Raw genomic sequence first — 16,403 nt, forward strand, 5'->3', positions numbered from 1 at the left:
TTTCTTGACCTCTCTGGAATTTGGAAACCCTTATTGAATATTCTTACAAGGATCATATTTTCATGATCATATAGTTATTGGCATAGATTCAATAAGAATCTGTCTTCCTTTTGACCAGGGCATAACTGGAAACATTGGCTATGAACCCAGGCCCTGCCTTGTATGTTATATTTGAGAATGATGCTCATGTCATCAAAAATAGGCAGGGGCTTGCCCAGTGGTGTAGTGGTCAAGTTCATGTGCTCCGCTTCCAGAGCCTTGGGTTTTCAGGTTTGGATCCCAGGCGTGGACTTAGCACTGTTCATCAAGCCACTCTATGGTGGCATCTCACATAAAATAGAGGAAGATTGGCAACAGATGTTAGCTCAGGGCTAATCTTTCTCATAAAAAAAAAGAAGAAAAAATGGGCAGGCACTACTAAGGAACTAAGGTTGACTTTATGAAGCCAATGCTTACAGCCCCTTCTGGGAAAACTGGCTGGTACCTGGCTTACAGGGTTCCCAGCTGCTAGGTGGGTAAGGTCACTTTCTGCCAGATCCAGGAATCTTAGGATATTTTGGGGTCTTCAAGAAGAGAGGAATTCACCTAATGGGTACCACAGGTGAAATCTGGTGGTGAGATCTTGGTGTGGCTACCTAACCTCAAAAGGTCTTTAAAAGTCAAATTTGAGATTTTTTGAAAACCTTCAGCCAAGCAATCTTAAGAAGGCCTAAATGGCAAATTGCCACTCTTCTTGCACTGATGTAAAAAGTGAAGGCAAATGTTATGAGACCAGCCTTATTTTGTGATCAAGAATAATCTTCCTTTGAGGTGATTTTTTATCAAAAGGGAGAAAATTACAGGAAAAAATTTGTGATTCAATGAGAAACTATGCATCATCTATAGTAACTGCTCCCAGCTGTCTGATTCTAGCCCTGTTCATTGTTTTTGAGCCATTTTGGAGTTCTTTTAAACAGCAGGTAACTGATGAATATTGTCAAAGACAAAAACCAAACAATTAAGAAGATTGACTTTATTCAGGCTGTTGCAATGTGGAGATCACCCAGATCCATAGATCAGAGCACATGAGCAGGGTGGTGTTACCTCAGCTTTTTTTATAGGGGGAAGTAGGCAAGCCATAGGTGGAATGATTTACATTTGGGGTTGTTTAGTCTCAGTCAGTTGAACAGAAAATGTTTCCCTCTGTGTCTGGCTAGTTTCAGGGGATAAACAGTTCTAATCTCAGCTCATCATTCATGTGAAAAAGAACTAGTAGTTGGAGGATCTGTGTCTGGCCTTGTGGGCAGGTTCAGGCAAAAGGGGAAAAGCCTGTGTTTGGCATTGTCACAGGTAAACAAGGGAGTCATCTGTGAGTCCTGTGGGAGTCCTGAGAAAGAGTGGAAAACAAGTTTTAACTAAGTTATACAGGAAGAAGTTTCTTTGCAGTCAGCTGTTTGCTGGAACACGAAAGGGTCGGGGGGATTTTAGAAAGCAAAAGATTGGGGGAATTTCTTAACCATTGTTGTTTTCTGGGGAGACAGTGCTCAGGCAAATATCAACATTGTCTATATGCAAACTCTATCTTGTCCTGTAGAGTTCCAGTGGACTTCCCTCCCCCTCCCGCAGAAAAATTGTCTTTATTTGCAATTCAGTATCTTTACTCTGTATAAATTTGTGCTTCTTGACTTTTCCTTTGAGCCAGTTCTAACATCTGCCTGGTTCTCTAATATTGTATGAGTTCAATCCCTTCTTTCATACGTGCTCCTTTTTTATTTGTATGAGAGTCATGATTTTGCCTTTTTCTGAAAATTATCTTTTAACAGTACCTCCATAGAGCTTATTCAGATTTTATCAGTTTGAGACACATTCATTTGTGAGTGAACAAGACAGTTTCTGAGGGTGCCAGTGGGAGGCAAGGAAATCACGAGAGCTGTGGAAAGTCCAAACGCTGATGGTGACCATAGTGAAGATTGATATCCTGAGGTTAAGGGTTATCAAATAGAATGAAGTGGGATGAGCTCTTTAGTGGGGATCGTTCTGGATTCAGAGTCTAATGCTTAGTTTTTCATGATCAAGAATTATTATTATTTCTGCATTCCTCAGAAATGACCTAGATGTGTTAAAATATAGAATTAAGAGTTAGACAAAATTGAGTTCAATACACTTCTACCACTTACTTGCTGCGTGATCCTGGGGAAGCATCTTAACCTCTTTCTACCTCAGTGTCCTCATCTGTAAACTGGGAATAATATTAATATCTACCTCATAGAACTGTCGTGGGGATCAAATGAGATAATGAATGTAATGGCTTGGCATAAAGAAAGTACTCAGTAAATGATAGTTATTATTATTGCAATAACTTTTCTATGTCCAAACCAAGGAAAGGCCTAAATTAACACCCTTTCATGAAAACTGGATAATCCATCATGTCTCTGTTTTACTCCAGACCCATTAATACTCAAACAAGCAGAGTTCTTGCTCAACAAGGACAAATGGCATAAGAGTTCATCAGCTCATCAACTCCAACGGTAGGTCAATCAATGACGAAAATCACAGGTGCGTGTTAGTTGATACAAGTTCTTTGTTTTCTTTGTAACTTTCATATTTCTTTTCACATAACTTTGTTTTTTAATAAAGGCAATTCACTAAGTCTATGAACATAATTTTATTTATAGATTTTTATAAGGCTGTTCATGTAAATTATTTTACAAATCAGAAAAAAAGTCTGACAGCATGTCCAAATTTTGTCAGGAAAAGATGGATAATGTAGGTGCATTATGCATAGCATGCTGTTTTGCATGTATCTTAACGTCACCAACGGTCTCAGAGGGGTCTAAGTAGGATCTCCACTCTAGGGAGGTGATGGCCTCCAGAAGGGCTGACAAATCCAAGTCCTTTCTTCAGGTCTTCCTTTCAGCTTTACCTGTTCCCAAGGACCTCCTAATTTAGGATTGCTAAAATGAGGCATTTGTAAACCAAAATTTGTACATTACTTGAGCATCCTTGAGATTCAAGTTTGGCATTCTGTTAAGATCCTATTGAAAGCAGAGAGGGGACTGTTGGAATTCTCTCAGTTTGCAGGATTTTTTAAATCAGTGCATTGATCTGAAGCAGTCAAGGTGCTCGCCATGCTTTTCAATAGTAAACTGCTACCTTTGCTTCATCATCATCTACTCAACGTCACGTGGGTTGTTTGAGTCCCGCTTCAGGGTGTTGTGATGCATATTTGCATCAAAAGTAGCTTTGCTTTGTGGTCCAGGTATCTCTATCTTACTGTTAAAATGATCGTATACAAATTCCCCCAAAATCTGCTTGTCTAGTGACGCTGCATTGGTGACGTGCTTTCAGAGAGTCTAAGCTAGTTCAATAACTTGTAATATAATATCAAGACAAGTGCAATAAAAATATTACGTATTTTATAGTTTATAGGGCATTGTTTTACAATTAAAAAGATGTGTAAATTCATATTCTCTTGTATAATATATAGTGAGAAGATCTATACATAATTCTAGCATAAGTTTGCTGCAATTTTTAATTTTGTTCCTTTTCAATTCTACGCGATCATCAGTTGTTTTTTTTGAGTGAGGCAGCATGCATGGGTGAGTAGAATAGATTCTGTGATGGATAAAAACTATTTGAAAGACACTGTTCTAAACCCTTTGAGTGGGTTGTAAATATACTCTCACAATCCTTAAACATTACACAACAGCAACAAAATAATGGACATGGGACTCTCCCTCCAGTTTCTCACCTTGTTCATCCAAAGATCCTGGCTGCCCAGATCTACTTCTATAAATGTAGTGCCTGTCTATCACATGTCATCCTAACCTCCCCTTATGAATACATCAGTCCCCTATCTCAGGGCATATCACATCATTATCTCATCATTCATTTCTTGGCTGGCACAAATGTCACTTTCTTAGAGAGGCCTTCCTGGAACATCCTGTTAATCTGTGTGTCATTCTCTGTCCTGTTACCTTGTTTTATTTTCTTCAGAACAATTATCGGTATACAAAATCATCTTAGTTTGTTACTTTAGAAAATGTTTCCTCCTGTCTGTTTTATTCATTGTCATATCCCCAGTGCTTAGAAAAAACTGTCTAGTACCTAAGGAAGCACTTAGTAAAGATTGGATAAATAAATGAATGAATGCTTCCCTCCTTCATTTATTCCACGTAGCTGTTCTGGGGACCAGAAGACTGGTTGGTCCACAGAGGCAGAAGCTCTCATTTAAGCCTGATGACATGCTGCACGTACGGGAGCTCCACCTGCCTGCTGACCAGTAGGGGTTATCAGCTACCCCAGCCCTGCAGTTCCATCTTCAATTGCAGAAAGTGAGGCAGGGCTGCTGTTACTCACTGCACTCCTCCAAACTCCTCCATCCCCATGGGAAATATTCCAAGACTCTGGGAAGCACTTGTCTTAGATATAATGTCTGAATTCCCACCTTCTATCAAGGAGCCCTGAGCTGGTCTGACTGGTGAGCATTTCATACAGAAGTTAGAGATGATGGAAGCTGTGTCTGAGCTGAAGCTGTGGATGATGTCAACATCAAGGAAGCATGCAGAGCTGACAGGGGAGTAGGCAGCTGAGGCTCATGAACCCCCGGTTAGTCATCCAATGGTGGAGGAGGACCGGGGGCAGACACTGATGAAAGTTGAATATAAGGATCGAAGAATCAGAGTTGGGGAGATGGTGGTGGGAAGCACTGGAATGAAACATAAGTAGGAGGAAGGTGGTGGGCAGAGGGAATTTTGTGGTGGGGTTATTTATTTTGTTGTTGTTGTTCAACACCTTTAATGAGATATAATTAATATACCCTAAAATTCACCCTTTTAAAGCACACAGTTCAATGATCTTTTTATATATTTACAGAGTTATGTAATCACCACCACAATCTAATTATGGCACATTTTTATCACTCCAAAAGAAATCCTGTACCCATTAGCAGTCATTCCTCATTCACCTGCCCCTTTCACCACCAAGTCCTGGGCGACCTCTAATCTGCTTTCTGTCTCTATAGGTTAGCATACTCTGGACATTTTGTATAAGTGGGATTCTATAATATGTGGCCTTTTGTGGCTGGCTTTTCTTTTACTTAGCATATTTTCGAGATTCATCCATGTTGCAGTATGCATCACTGCTTCATTCCTTTTTGTGGCCAAATAATATTCCATTGTATGAACATGTAGCATTTTATTTATCCATTCATCAGTTGACAGATTTGGGTTGTTTCCACTTTTTAGATATTATGAATAATGTTGCTTTGAGCATTTGAGTACACATTTTTGTGTGGACATATGTTTTCATTTCTCTTCAGTAATATCTAGGAACAGAATGGCTAGGTCATATAGTAACTCTATATTCAACACTTTGAGGAGCTGCCAAACTGTTTTCTAAAGTGTCTGCACCATTTTGTATTCTACTGGGGGGCTATTTCTGGCAGATGATTTTATGAGCTTGTTTTGGATAACTGAGCCTCTTGAGGACCACGAGAATGAGTGTGTTGTCATTCTGCCTGGATCCCACCATTCAACCACTGCTGCACAAATCCACGGACCCCATGAGACCCGATCTGTTGTGATTCTCCTACGTGTCACCCCAGAGGTGTCTTGTGACTAGTCAGTTCCAGCAAGCCTCATGTCCCTCCATCTGTTCATATTAATCATCCTTCAGAGTCCAACCCAAACACTGCATCCTTCACACGAAGCTCCCCTGGCCTCTACCTCAGTATTTTCAATTCTGGCTGCACATTAGAATCTCATGGGAAGTTTTCAACCATACCATACAAAAGCCAGGGCCCACGTGAAAGGTCCTGATGTAATTGGTGCGGAGTAAAGCCTGGGTATTAGGATTATTTAAAAATCTCCTCAGATGATTCTAACATGGATTAAGGACCATTGCTCTGGCCAGAAGAATCCTTTCTCCTGTGAACTTTATAGCAGTTTCTCTTTAATGGCACTCAACAAAACTTTAAAAACATGTTCTACATTTAATTGAAATTGTATAAATATGTATTTTATTTCTCCAGATGGGCCACAAGCTCTTTGAGGACAGAGCCTGTGTTTGATCTGCGTCCTCCAGTCTCCAGTGGGGTTTACCCAGGGACGTTTGTGTATACCATCACCTGAGCTCAATAAACACTTGTTAAATTCACACCCGAAGCCTATCCCTGAAAAAAGAACTAAAAATAGCAAGAGCTGCATGACCTTAGGCAAGTTACATAACCTCTGAGCCTCAGGTGAAAGACTGGGTTCCAACCGTGTCCATCTCGCCTTATGGTGGAAACGTGTAGGAGCCAGCAGGGCAGGAAGTTATCATGGGCTAACCCTTCCTTGGCCACCCTCTCCCCGCATTTCCCGTTTTTCCTTCCCTGATTTGCTTTTTCTCCTTGAGACTTAGCACATGTTCTGTGTTTTTACCCGTTTATCTTCTTTACTGTCTGTCTCCACCCACCCCCAAGGGAAGCTCCCCGAGGATAGAGAATTTTGTCAGTTTGGTTCACTGCAGTATCCTCAGCACTCAGAACAGTGTCTTGCACATAGTAGGTGCTCAATTTATTTGTTAAAAGGATAAATAAATGTTAGCCTATTTTTATTTATTTATTGAACCCCTGAAGAGCTAGCTGAAACTGATTGCCAGCTCCCTGCCCGTAGAGTTTCTGATCCTGGAGATCAGGGCTAGGGCCTGAGAATCTGCATTTCTTGGTTTTTTTTTTTAAAGATTGGCCCTGAGCTAACGTCTGTTGCCAATCTTCCTTTTTTTTCTTCTCCCCAAACCCCCCCAGTACATAGTTGTATATTCTAGTTGCAGGTCCTCCTGGTTCTGCTATGTGGGATGTTGCTTCAGCGTGGTTTGATGAGTGGTGCTCAGTCTGCACTGTTGAAACCCTGGGCTGCCCAAGCGGAGCACATGAAATTAACCACTGGGCCACAGGCCAGCCCCTGGCCTATTTTTAAAAAGAAGTTTAATCCCTTTCCTCTACACCAGTAACATAAGTCACTTTTTTGGTAAATAATTGTAATTGTTTATTATGAAAACTTCCTTTTCCAGTAAAATTCTATTTCTAACATAAACATATATATTCTGCATTCATTAAGTTTTGGAAATACAGTCTCACTTCTGAGCGAGTCAGCAGTTCTGTTTAAGTGCAGGAAGGGCTGGAGCAGGAGTCAGGGGCATAGTTGGAACTGTGTATGCAGATTGGAGCAGAGGAACAGAGTCTGGGATGGTCATTTGAAGCCAAAGAAACCTGAACATGGGGCGCCCCCGCAATGTTGATTCCTAGGTGTTCCAGAGGACGATGACTGTGATGACAGAGGATGCCAAAAAAAGGAGGTAGAGGCGGAAGAGGAAGGTGTCCATCCTGCAGCCGAACTCCATCCACAGGTCAGTTAGTTGGGCCCTTGTCAATTCTGAGCCCCCATTTCGCTTTGCCTCTCTGGGTCCCGGCTCCTTCCCTACCAACTCTCGCGGCTCCTTCAGGCCTGTGGAGAGGACAGAGACTCAGCTGTGAAGTGGGAAGGAGACAGGATTAGAGAACTGGGGCGTTGGGGAAGTCAAGAGTGTGTGGACAGGCTTGACTTCTCTCACCAGGCAGGTGGGAGGAGGTGAGGCCCAGGCCCTTGTTTTCCTTCTGGGGTGCAGTGGGGTAGCATCTCCTTGAGCCGGTGCAGTATAGAAGCAGGGAATGGAGCCACCGAGGCATGGGTGGGGGCTGGGTGGTGGCCAGGTGCAGCAGGTGGGTGATGAAGATGGTCTCCAGCAGGCTGACCACCATCAGGGACAGACACAGTGCAAAGTAGACACCTGAGGGCAAAGAAAATTGTGAATAACCCAGGGCAGATTCATCTCTACGCTTTTCTTAAGCTTCTTTCCCCAAATCCAGTCTTTCCTCAGAACCCCTTCCCTCCTCAAGTGGAGAGGCAGCCAGCTCTCCTGGTTCCCCTCCCTGTCCCCTGCTGCCTTTGCTTGGTGGGGAGTGGCAGGGGCCATACTGATGAGGGGGGTGCCACTGGCAGGGAGCAAGTCGCTCATCCTGAGCAGGAAGACGTTGTAGCCCAGCAGGAGGGTTATCTTGAATGGAGCACGATTCTCATTTTCTGCCGGCAGGTAGAAGCTGAGGGCGTCGATGGCTATCAGAAAGCTGCTGGGCACCAGAAGGTTTATGACGTAGAGGCTGGGCCTGCGCCTGATGGCCAACTAGTGGGGAGGAGAGAGCAGAGAGCCAGGTGAAGCTAGGGCTGAAGGGAGACTGAGGAATGGTTCCAGCCCCTTCTTTCCTTGGTGTCCTCACCCCAGCAAGGGGCATTTCTAGAACAGGATGAGAAGCAGCGTTCATGTGACTAAAGAGACTCTCCCATACCCATCAAAGAAAACCTAAGCCAGACCTGGCAGATTCAGAAAGGGGGGCTGCATTGGAGGGCTTGGGAGAGAGGCAGGCTGTGAGGGTTACGGTTCCCAGGGGCTTTCTGGTCTTGGGCAAGTAGTGAGAGGGACTTAAAAGAAAGGGAGGGAGATATGGAGAATGGGTAGCCATGCCAGAATCTCTGGGCTTACAAAGAACGCGATCCGGTCAAAAAGTCTGGAGCCCACAAACGTCTTCAGGGTGGCCTTGCTGATACCCAGGAGCTCCCACTCCCCTTGCCTGAAAACAATGTCACGCGAGGTGTCCACTATCTCCCACACTTCCCTGTCCATGCCCAGTGACATGGTTTCCGCTGCAGAGGAGACAAACATTCATTCAACACACATCTTTTCAGCACCTGCTCTGTGCAGGGCTCTGAGTGATGAATTAGAAAACTGCTTCAGCTGCCTTTTTCAGATTGCCCTGCAACATGGCTTCCTCACTGCTCAATGGCCTTCTTTCGATTTTTCAGGAAGTATTGTCCTCTCTTAAGTTCAAGTGCCTCCCACCCCACCATCCACACATCTTCAACTAGCAAATACTCCACTGTCCTTTTTTTTTTTTAAAGATTTTATTTTTTCCTTTTTCTCCCCAAAGCCCCCCGGTACATAGTTGTGTATTCTTCGTTGTGGGTTCTTCTAGTTGTGGCATGTGGGACGCTGCCTCAGCGTGGTCTGATGAGCAGTGCCATGTCCGCGCCCAGGATTCCAACTAACGAAACACTGGGCCGCCTGCTGCGGAGTGCGCGAACTTAACCACTCGGCCACGGGGCCAGCCCCTCCACTGTCCTTTTTTATGCATTAAAATAAACCCCACTTTGCCTATGTGTGATTTTTGGCTGCCCCACTGGTTGATCCCACAACCTCCACTGCAACTCACCTGTGTAGATGAAAGAGCTAAAGGTGAGCGTGCAGTTCTGCTGGTCAAAGGGGAAGTAGAAGATGTCCAGGCTACAGACACTGGTGATCCGTGCTGGTTTGTTATACACGATGTCACCTTCGTGAGTCATATATGCAGAGAGGCCTTCTGGGATCTGATCCACATCCGTGCTAAGCGGCAGAATGGGAGGGAGGCAAATGCTCTGGGTTTCATGTCAGTTTAAGTTTCTCTCTTAAGGCGGGGCTTCCCAGTGTTGCTCATTATGGCCACTCTGTCATCTTTTTCCCATTTCCAGGGGAGAAGTTAATGACCTGTGATTGTGCTCTTCTCTGAACGAGTTTTTAGTGGTCCCACTGAATGGGTTTGCCCTGCACTGCCCTGGCCTGCTCCTTGCAGAAGGGTCTTCCCTCCAGCTTTCCCCAGCCCTGATACCCACGATTCCACGATGAAGATGTCTGGGAGCCACAGATTCTCAGCTGTCACAGCGAATTTATTGATATTACCACATTCTTTTGGGTTCCAGCTGATGAATGGGTTATTCCAAATCTAGGGCACAGAGAGATGATTATGGCTGGAACCTGGAGCTAGTTTATGTCAACATCTCCTACCCTTTCATTCTCTTAAAAATATACACATAGGCATGTATTTTTTTCTAAATGTAGGGACTATAGGCATATGATAAAACTTCAACCATTTCAGAAAGGTATGATATAAATCACCATCTTCTCCCTCCTCAGTTCACTCCAACTCAGTCCACATCCCCAACACAGTCCTATTATTAACAGTTTCTTGTGTATCATTCAGAAAAAAGTTAATAGATATTCCAGCATTCTTTTAAATTTACACAGATAGAATCATACTGTGCACACTGATGCACAGGTTTTTTTTGAGCTCATCTCCTTTTAAACTCTGATTCCCCTTCTTACCCTAGTGACGTCTCCCTTTCTCTAGCTGACAAAGTCTTACTGACCTTTTCCTTCCCACTCAAGGGAAATCTTAAGCTGGGTGCTGGATACAGGTGGGAGCTGAAGCTTGCTTAGGGGCCTCCAACTGTACTGCCCTCCTTCTGTGTATTTTCCATCTATATCTTTCAAAGATGATTGGCAGCCCAGAAAGCTATTTGTCAACACTGCTGACCACATTCTGGTTGGATTTATCTATTCCCTTGGGTACTGTCGATTTGAACAAATGTCATTTTTGCAAACAAAGCCAGAAAAAAAAGGGGAGGAGAAAAAGAAAAGAAGAAAGCTGAATTCACATACCATCTTTACCCACAGAAATGACGTCAGCAGCTGAAGTTGTACATTCTGACAACAAACAGGCAAAAAACATGCAGGATCATTAATGCCATGAATTCAAGTCCTAGCCTACCTCCTGCCTTTGTTTCCTAAGTGGTCCCTTGTGACAGCTCAGCTTTTCAATCACAAGTTCCAAAAGAAAGGTAGGTCAGAAAAATGCAGGTTGCATGGAAAAAATAGGGGAAAAAACAGCATGGGGGCCCATTGGGAATATATTTTTTGTAGAATATTCCCATACAGGCAGCACTCAAGGACAAAAGTTCTCTGCAGAAATGTTACTGCAACATTCCCCTTCATGTCTCTCTCCCCTACAGGATGAACACTAGCTTGTGCAAAATCCATTCAGGGGACTCATTGCTTACCCCTGGACCAGTGCATTGTTGGTTGACAGGGTAAAGAGTCTTTGGTCCCTATAAGAAGCCTATGGAAAGAATGTAGGAGTCAGCACTCACCACTTCCAGGATGGCAGACAGGGTGAAGGAGATGTTGACATGAGTGGGGATGCTGTAGTTGATGAACGGACGGAAGTCCTTCTGGTCAAAGATAGCCTGGAGGACAGCAGGGTTCACCCCATACTGGTCAAAGCCTGAGCAATTGATGGTGAAAGCGTTTGCCCTTCCTATAGAGAACAGAGACCCTCTGAGATGGGAATAGGGCTTTTGTGTTTCCTAAGTGAGAGGAGTACCAGGGCTGGGGCCTGAGAGACTCTCTGCAGAGAAAGAAAATGTGGACATGGTTGAGGCATGTGAGCCCCTCCTTTCTGGGCCACGACTCCCTAGGGGGCCAAGCCTTTCCTCCCAGGGCTGGGGAGGATGGGCTGGGCTGGCTGGTAGGCAAATGGCGGAAGTGGATGTGAGCTGAGTCAGGGCTCAGACCATTCTTCCTGTGCTTTTCTCCCTCATAAAACCTACCCAAATCTGTATGCAAACAGCCACTCTGGGGAGTCCTATTCGTTCCATACTCGCAACTCTGAAGTTGTGGCCATTATCTGACCACACTTTTTTCTTTCCAGCTCTATTATGAGTCTTCCTCATAGTCACTGAACAAAATTTCCCTAAAATTTTTTCTCTCAATTTTCCCTTTCTACATCCATGTTTTCCCATTTCCAGAAAGGAAAAATTTGGAGAGAAGTAAATATAAGTGTGATGTAAAATACGTGGGAACTTAAGGAATGTTGTATTCAATGTGAATTTACTATCTTCTATGTGCTGTGATCTCTGCCCTTCTCAAATTCAGTGACTTCTAAGATGTGTGCCATTTTCCTTTAAGCCATTTTCCTCATCACCATCTTGAGAAGATCTCATTGATCATCTGCCATGGGGTTGGCGGAGCTATACAATGAAACGTAAAAGCCCTTCTGCCCACCTCAGCCACACCCCAACCCCAGATGACTCTGTGCTTATTCCTGTAACTATAAGCCAGCAAGTTTTTTCCCATAGCTCTTCCACTATCTCCCCATACCAGTAAACTCATAAGGTACATCTCCAAACTAGAGAGAAACAAAACCCAGGGGGGAGAAACCGTTGTCCTTCACCGCCACCCCCCCCCCGCCCCGCCCCACATCACCTCCTCTATGACAAGATCTTCCTAAGTGAAATGGGAAAGGAGTTATGTTATTGTCAATAGGACCTAAGCTACCCTGTTCATAGTTGCTACATCTTGGTGGAAAGGAAAAGTTGGACATTATAAAGGGGTGGAGTTGGAGAGGTCGTAAAATGGAAGGAAAGACAATTTGGTAGATGCCTATGCAGGCAAATTAGAGAGGGGCTGTGTGTATTGATCAGTGAAATGGGTTTTTCTGTCCCCAAAGGAAGCCAAAACATAGATACTACAGAGAAAGGAAATGTTTAACCCAGCTACTTCAGATGCTCTCTGGTTCTGGAGAATGAGAAGGTTTCTGGATTTTGCCCAGAACAGCATTTTTATCTTTCCACGTTCTTGCCCCATCTTACCTTGAAGTAGAAGGCTGACAGTGAGGCAGAGGAGGAATCCGCCTCTCAGAGGCCACCCCCCTTCCATCTTGCTCTTCTGGACTCTTCCCTGGGGAATCACCAGGAACCCCCAAACCCTTGAGCTTAAAGAAGCTCAGACCACACCTTGGTTCCTGGTTTTGAATACTGCTCATGACAGGTGACCGCTGACTGATGAGAAGCTGTGGCCAGAGCGGTCACAGCAGAGTGTCGTGCTGTGCCCCTGTCCAGGTATGCCTTCCGGGCTCCAGGCAGGGAGGAAGTTGGGCCGGGACTAGGGGAGAAGCAGCCTTGTCTAGGTACATGGTTTAAAATCTGAATTCCAAGTACGTTTCAGGGAAAATAGGAGACTTGGGAGATAGGGCAGGGGAGGGTGTTGATAAAGCCTCTTCAGGTCCTTATGGAACTATCGTGCCTCAGAGAAAGAAAGAGCATGGACCACCAGGAAAGGGATGGTGGTGCTCTCTTGTAATTTTGTAAGGCAAAAACATGTAATTATTTTATTGCAGACCTAGAAATGTGTCCTTTCTCCAACTGTGGACTTTAGGGATTGTTGTCAATATTGAACTAAGAAGCTGGATTGAGGAGTAAGCTCCTTCTTCATGACATAAACCTAACAGGTCTCTGCTCCCATAGCTGGCACTGTAGCACACATCTGCATCCTCCCTTGTTTGCACTATTGCTATAGCCTCTTTGTAAGGCGTCCTCTATCTAGTTTTCCCCCATCTAATCCTTCATTTTGCCATTCTGCTAAAACGGAACTCTCCTGCTTACCCTTCCATATCTAATGTCTCTAAAGGCCTACAGCCCTGGGGCCCTCAGGGTGTGTGTGTGAGCAGAAAATAATTTGATGAGCCTTTTGAAAATACCTGGACTCATCCCCTACCTTCCCTATGGAGTTGTGTGTGTCTGTGTTTAAATTTACACACAGTGAGTGCGGTTCTATTCACACTCACTGTATTGAAAACCATTGGGCTGGACTATGTTACAATATAACAATCAGGATATTGACATTGATACAGTCAAGATATAGAGCAGCAATGCCAGGATCCCTCATGTCACCCTTTTATAGTGACAACAACCTCCCTCCCCACTCCCCACTGCCTGGCAACTATTAATCTGTTCTCCATTTCTATAATTTTGTCATTTCAAAAATGTTATATAAGTCAAATCATACAGTATGTAACCTTTTGGGAATGGCTTTTTTCACTCAACGTAATTTTCTGGAGATGCATCCAGATTGTTGCATGTATCAGTACTCATTCTTTTTTATTGCTGAGCAGTATTCCATGGTGTGGAGTACCACAGTTTGTTTAGTCACTTACTCATTGAAGGACATCTGAGTTGAAAGGGAAAACGCTTATTTCCTGTATTTTATTCACAACACTTCTGACACCAACTGTGTGTTTTTTTCCACACACCAAGCAATTCTGACACTGACTACCCAGAGTTAGCACAGATACAACAGGTTAAGGGCTCAGTCCCATAAGACTACCCCCGACTTCAGACACCATCCCGAGTCCAGACTTCCCATACTTCTGACCAACTGACCGTGAACCGAGGGTTCCCACAGCCAACCCCCTCCTCAGGTTCGATAATTTGCTATAATGGCTCACAGAACTCATGGAAACACTTGCTTATGTTTACCGGCTTATTATAAAGGATATAATAAAGGATACGGATGAACAGCCAGACGAAAATGTACACATGGCAAGATCTGGAAGATTCAGGAGCTTCTGTCCCTCCCCATGGAGTGCCACCCTCCCGGCACATGGATGTGTTTGCCAATTCAGCAGCTCTCCGAACCCACAGTTTACGGAGTTTTAAAGGAAGCTTCATCACATAGGCATGATTGATTATTAACTCATCCTCTTCAGAGGATGAGGATTGGGGCTGAAAGTGCCAACTTTCTAATCACGGCATGGTCCTTCTGGTGATCGGCCCCCACCCTGAAGCTATCCAGGAGTCTACCAAGAGTTGCCTCATTAGAACAAAAGATGCTCCTGTCATCCAGGAAATCCCAAGGGATGCAGCAGCTCTGTGTCAGGAACCAGAGTCAAAGACCAAATACTAGAACAAAAGATGCTCCTGACACCCCCATCACTCAGGAAATTACAGGGGTTTTAGAAATTCTGAGTCATGAACTGGGAGCAGAGACCGAATACACATTTTCTTTGCAGAGTTGTCAACAAAGTTGTTTACAATTTTTGTCTATTATGTATAAAGCTACTGCAAACATTTGTGTGCAGGTTTTTGTGTGAACATAAATCTTCTGGAATAAATATCTAGCAGTACAGTTGCTGGGTTGCATGGTATTTGCAGGGACAGTTTTTAAAGAAACTACAGAACTCTCCCAGAGTGGCTGTACCATTCTACATCCCCACCAGCAATGCACGAGTGATCCAGTTTCTCTGCATTTTTAAAGGTTTAGAACTTTGGATAAGCAAGGATTTCTTAAAGCAGGATCCCCAAATCATAAACATAAAGGAAAAGATTGATAAATTGAGCGACATTAAAAATTTTAAACTTTTGTTCATCAAAGGACACAAAATGTGAAAAGTCAAATCACAACCTGGGAAAATATCTTTGCAACACTTAAAACTAAAACAAAAAGTAAGAGAATAATAAATACAAAATTCATAACTGTTGTTAGCTACTTGGAGGAAAGGGAGATGGATATGTTGGGAAGGTTCTCACAGAAGACTCAGAGAGGCGGACGGCCCCATGGCCCACTGGTTAAGTTCACGCGCTCTGCTTCGGAGGCCCGGGGTTTCGCCGCTTTGGATCCTGGCACTGCTCATCAGGCCACGCTGAGGCAGTGCCCCACATGCCACAACTAGAAGGACCCACAACTAAAATATACAACTATGTACCGGGGGTGCTTTGGGGAGAAAAAGGAAAAAATAAAATCTTTTTTTTAAAAAGGGAAGACTTCAAAGACAGTTGTTGTAGGTGGAGATGCAGACAGACTTTTACTTTTCACTCTACACCCCATATATAATGTTTACATTTTTTACTCATGGGCATATTTTAAAAACAGTTTTATTGAGGTACAATTGACATAAAATAAATGGTTTAAAGACTATGCTTTCACAAGTTTTAACATATATATACACCCATGAAACCATCACCACAATCAAGATAATGAACGTATTCATCATCCTCCATAATTTTCTGTGTCCCTTTGCCATCCCTCCGCGCGGCCCTTGTAATTCCTCCCCTTCTTCTGACCCCCAGGTAACCACTGATCCGTTACTATGAGTTACTTTTACATTTCCTAGAATTTTTATATCCTCTCTTCTTTCCTTATATAGTTATTTAAAGCTATACATTTCCTTTGAAACACTTATCCCCAGTAGTTTTCATATGTACTAGTTTCAGTTCTAGAGATTGTTTTAAATTCAATTTTTCTTTTCTTTTCTTTTTTTTTTAAAGATTGGCACCTGGGCTAACAACTGTTGCCAATCTTTTTTTTTTTTTTCTGCTTTTTCTCCCCAAATCCCCCAAGTATACAGTTATATATTTTAGTTGTGGGTCCTTCTAGTTTTAGCATGTGGGACACCTCCGCAATGTGGCCTAATGAGTGGTGCCATGTCTGTGCCCAGGATCCAAACCGGCAAAACCCTGGGCCACCAAAGCGGAGCGCAGGAACTTAACCACTCGGCCAGGGACTGGCCCCCCCTTTTTTTTAAGATAATTTTTTTTTGTTTTTATTTATTTATTTATTTTTGAGGAAGATTAGCCCTGAGCTAATGTCCACCACCAGTCTCCTCTTTTTGTTGAGGAAAGTTGGCCCTGAGCTAAAATCCTTGCCCATCTTTCTCTACTTTATATGTGGGATGCCGCCACAGCATGGCTTGATAAGTGGTG

General features: G+C 43.6%; 1 protein-coding gene and 1 long non-coding RNA gene across 2 annotated transcripts in view; one reads left to right on the plus strand and one right to left on the minus strand.

The window, feature by feature from the left end:
• LOC139045251 (uncharacterized) overlaps positions 1-10,978 on the plus strand; it is a 41,129-nt gene extending 30,151 nt beyond the window's left edge. The window contains exons 2-4 of the long non-coding RNA XR_011503261.1: positions 2,426-2,507; positions 7,268-7,368; positions 9,561-10,978. This is a non-coding gene — a long non-coding RNA (uncharacterized lncRNA). The remainder of the gene's footprint in view (positions 1-2,425; positions 2,508-7,267; positions 7,369-9,560) is intronic.
• HTR3C (5-hydroxytryptamine receptor 3C) lies at positions 6,011-15,902 on the minus strand. The gene is made up of 9 exons (XM_014846245.3): positions 12,516-15,902; positions 11,016-11,182; positions 10,528-10,572; positions 9,702-9,811; positions 9,266-9,435; positions 8,539-8,699; positions 7,977-8,181; positions 7,573-7,788; positions 6,011-7,466 (listed from the first exon to the last, which is right to left on the minus strand). Exons 1-9 carry the CDS (start codon positions 12,580-12,582, stop codon positions 7,264-7,266), a joined length of 1,344 nt encoding a protein of 447 aa, XP_014701731.3. The 5' UTR covers positions 12,583-15,902; the 3' UTR covers positions 6,011-7,263.
• Positions 15,903-16,403: the final 501 nt, after the last annotated feature.

This window comes from Equus asinus, chromosome 5 (assembly GCF_041296235.1).
Source record: "Equus asinus isolate D_3611 breed Donkey chromosome 5, EquAss-T2T_v2, whole genome shotgun sequence".
NCBI classification, from domain to species: domain Eukaryota; kingdom Metazoa; phylum Chordata; class Mammalia; order Perissodactyla; family Equidae; genus Equus; species Equus asinus.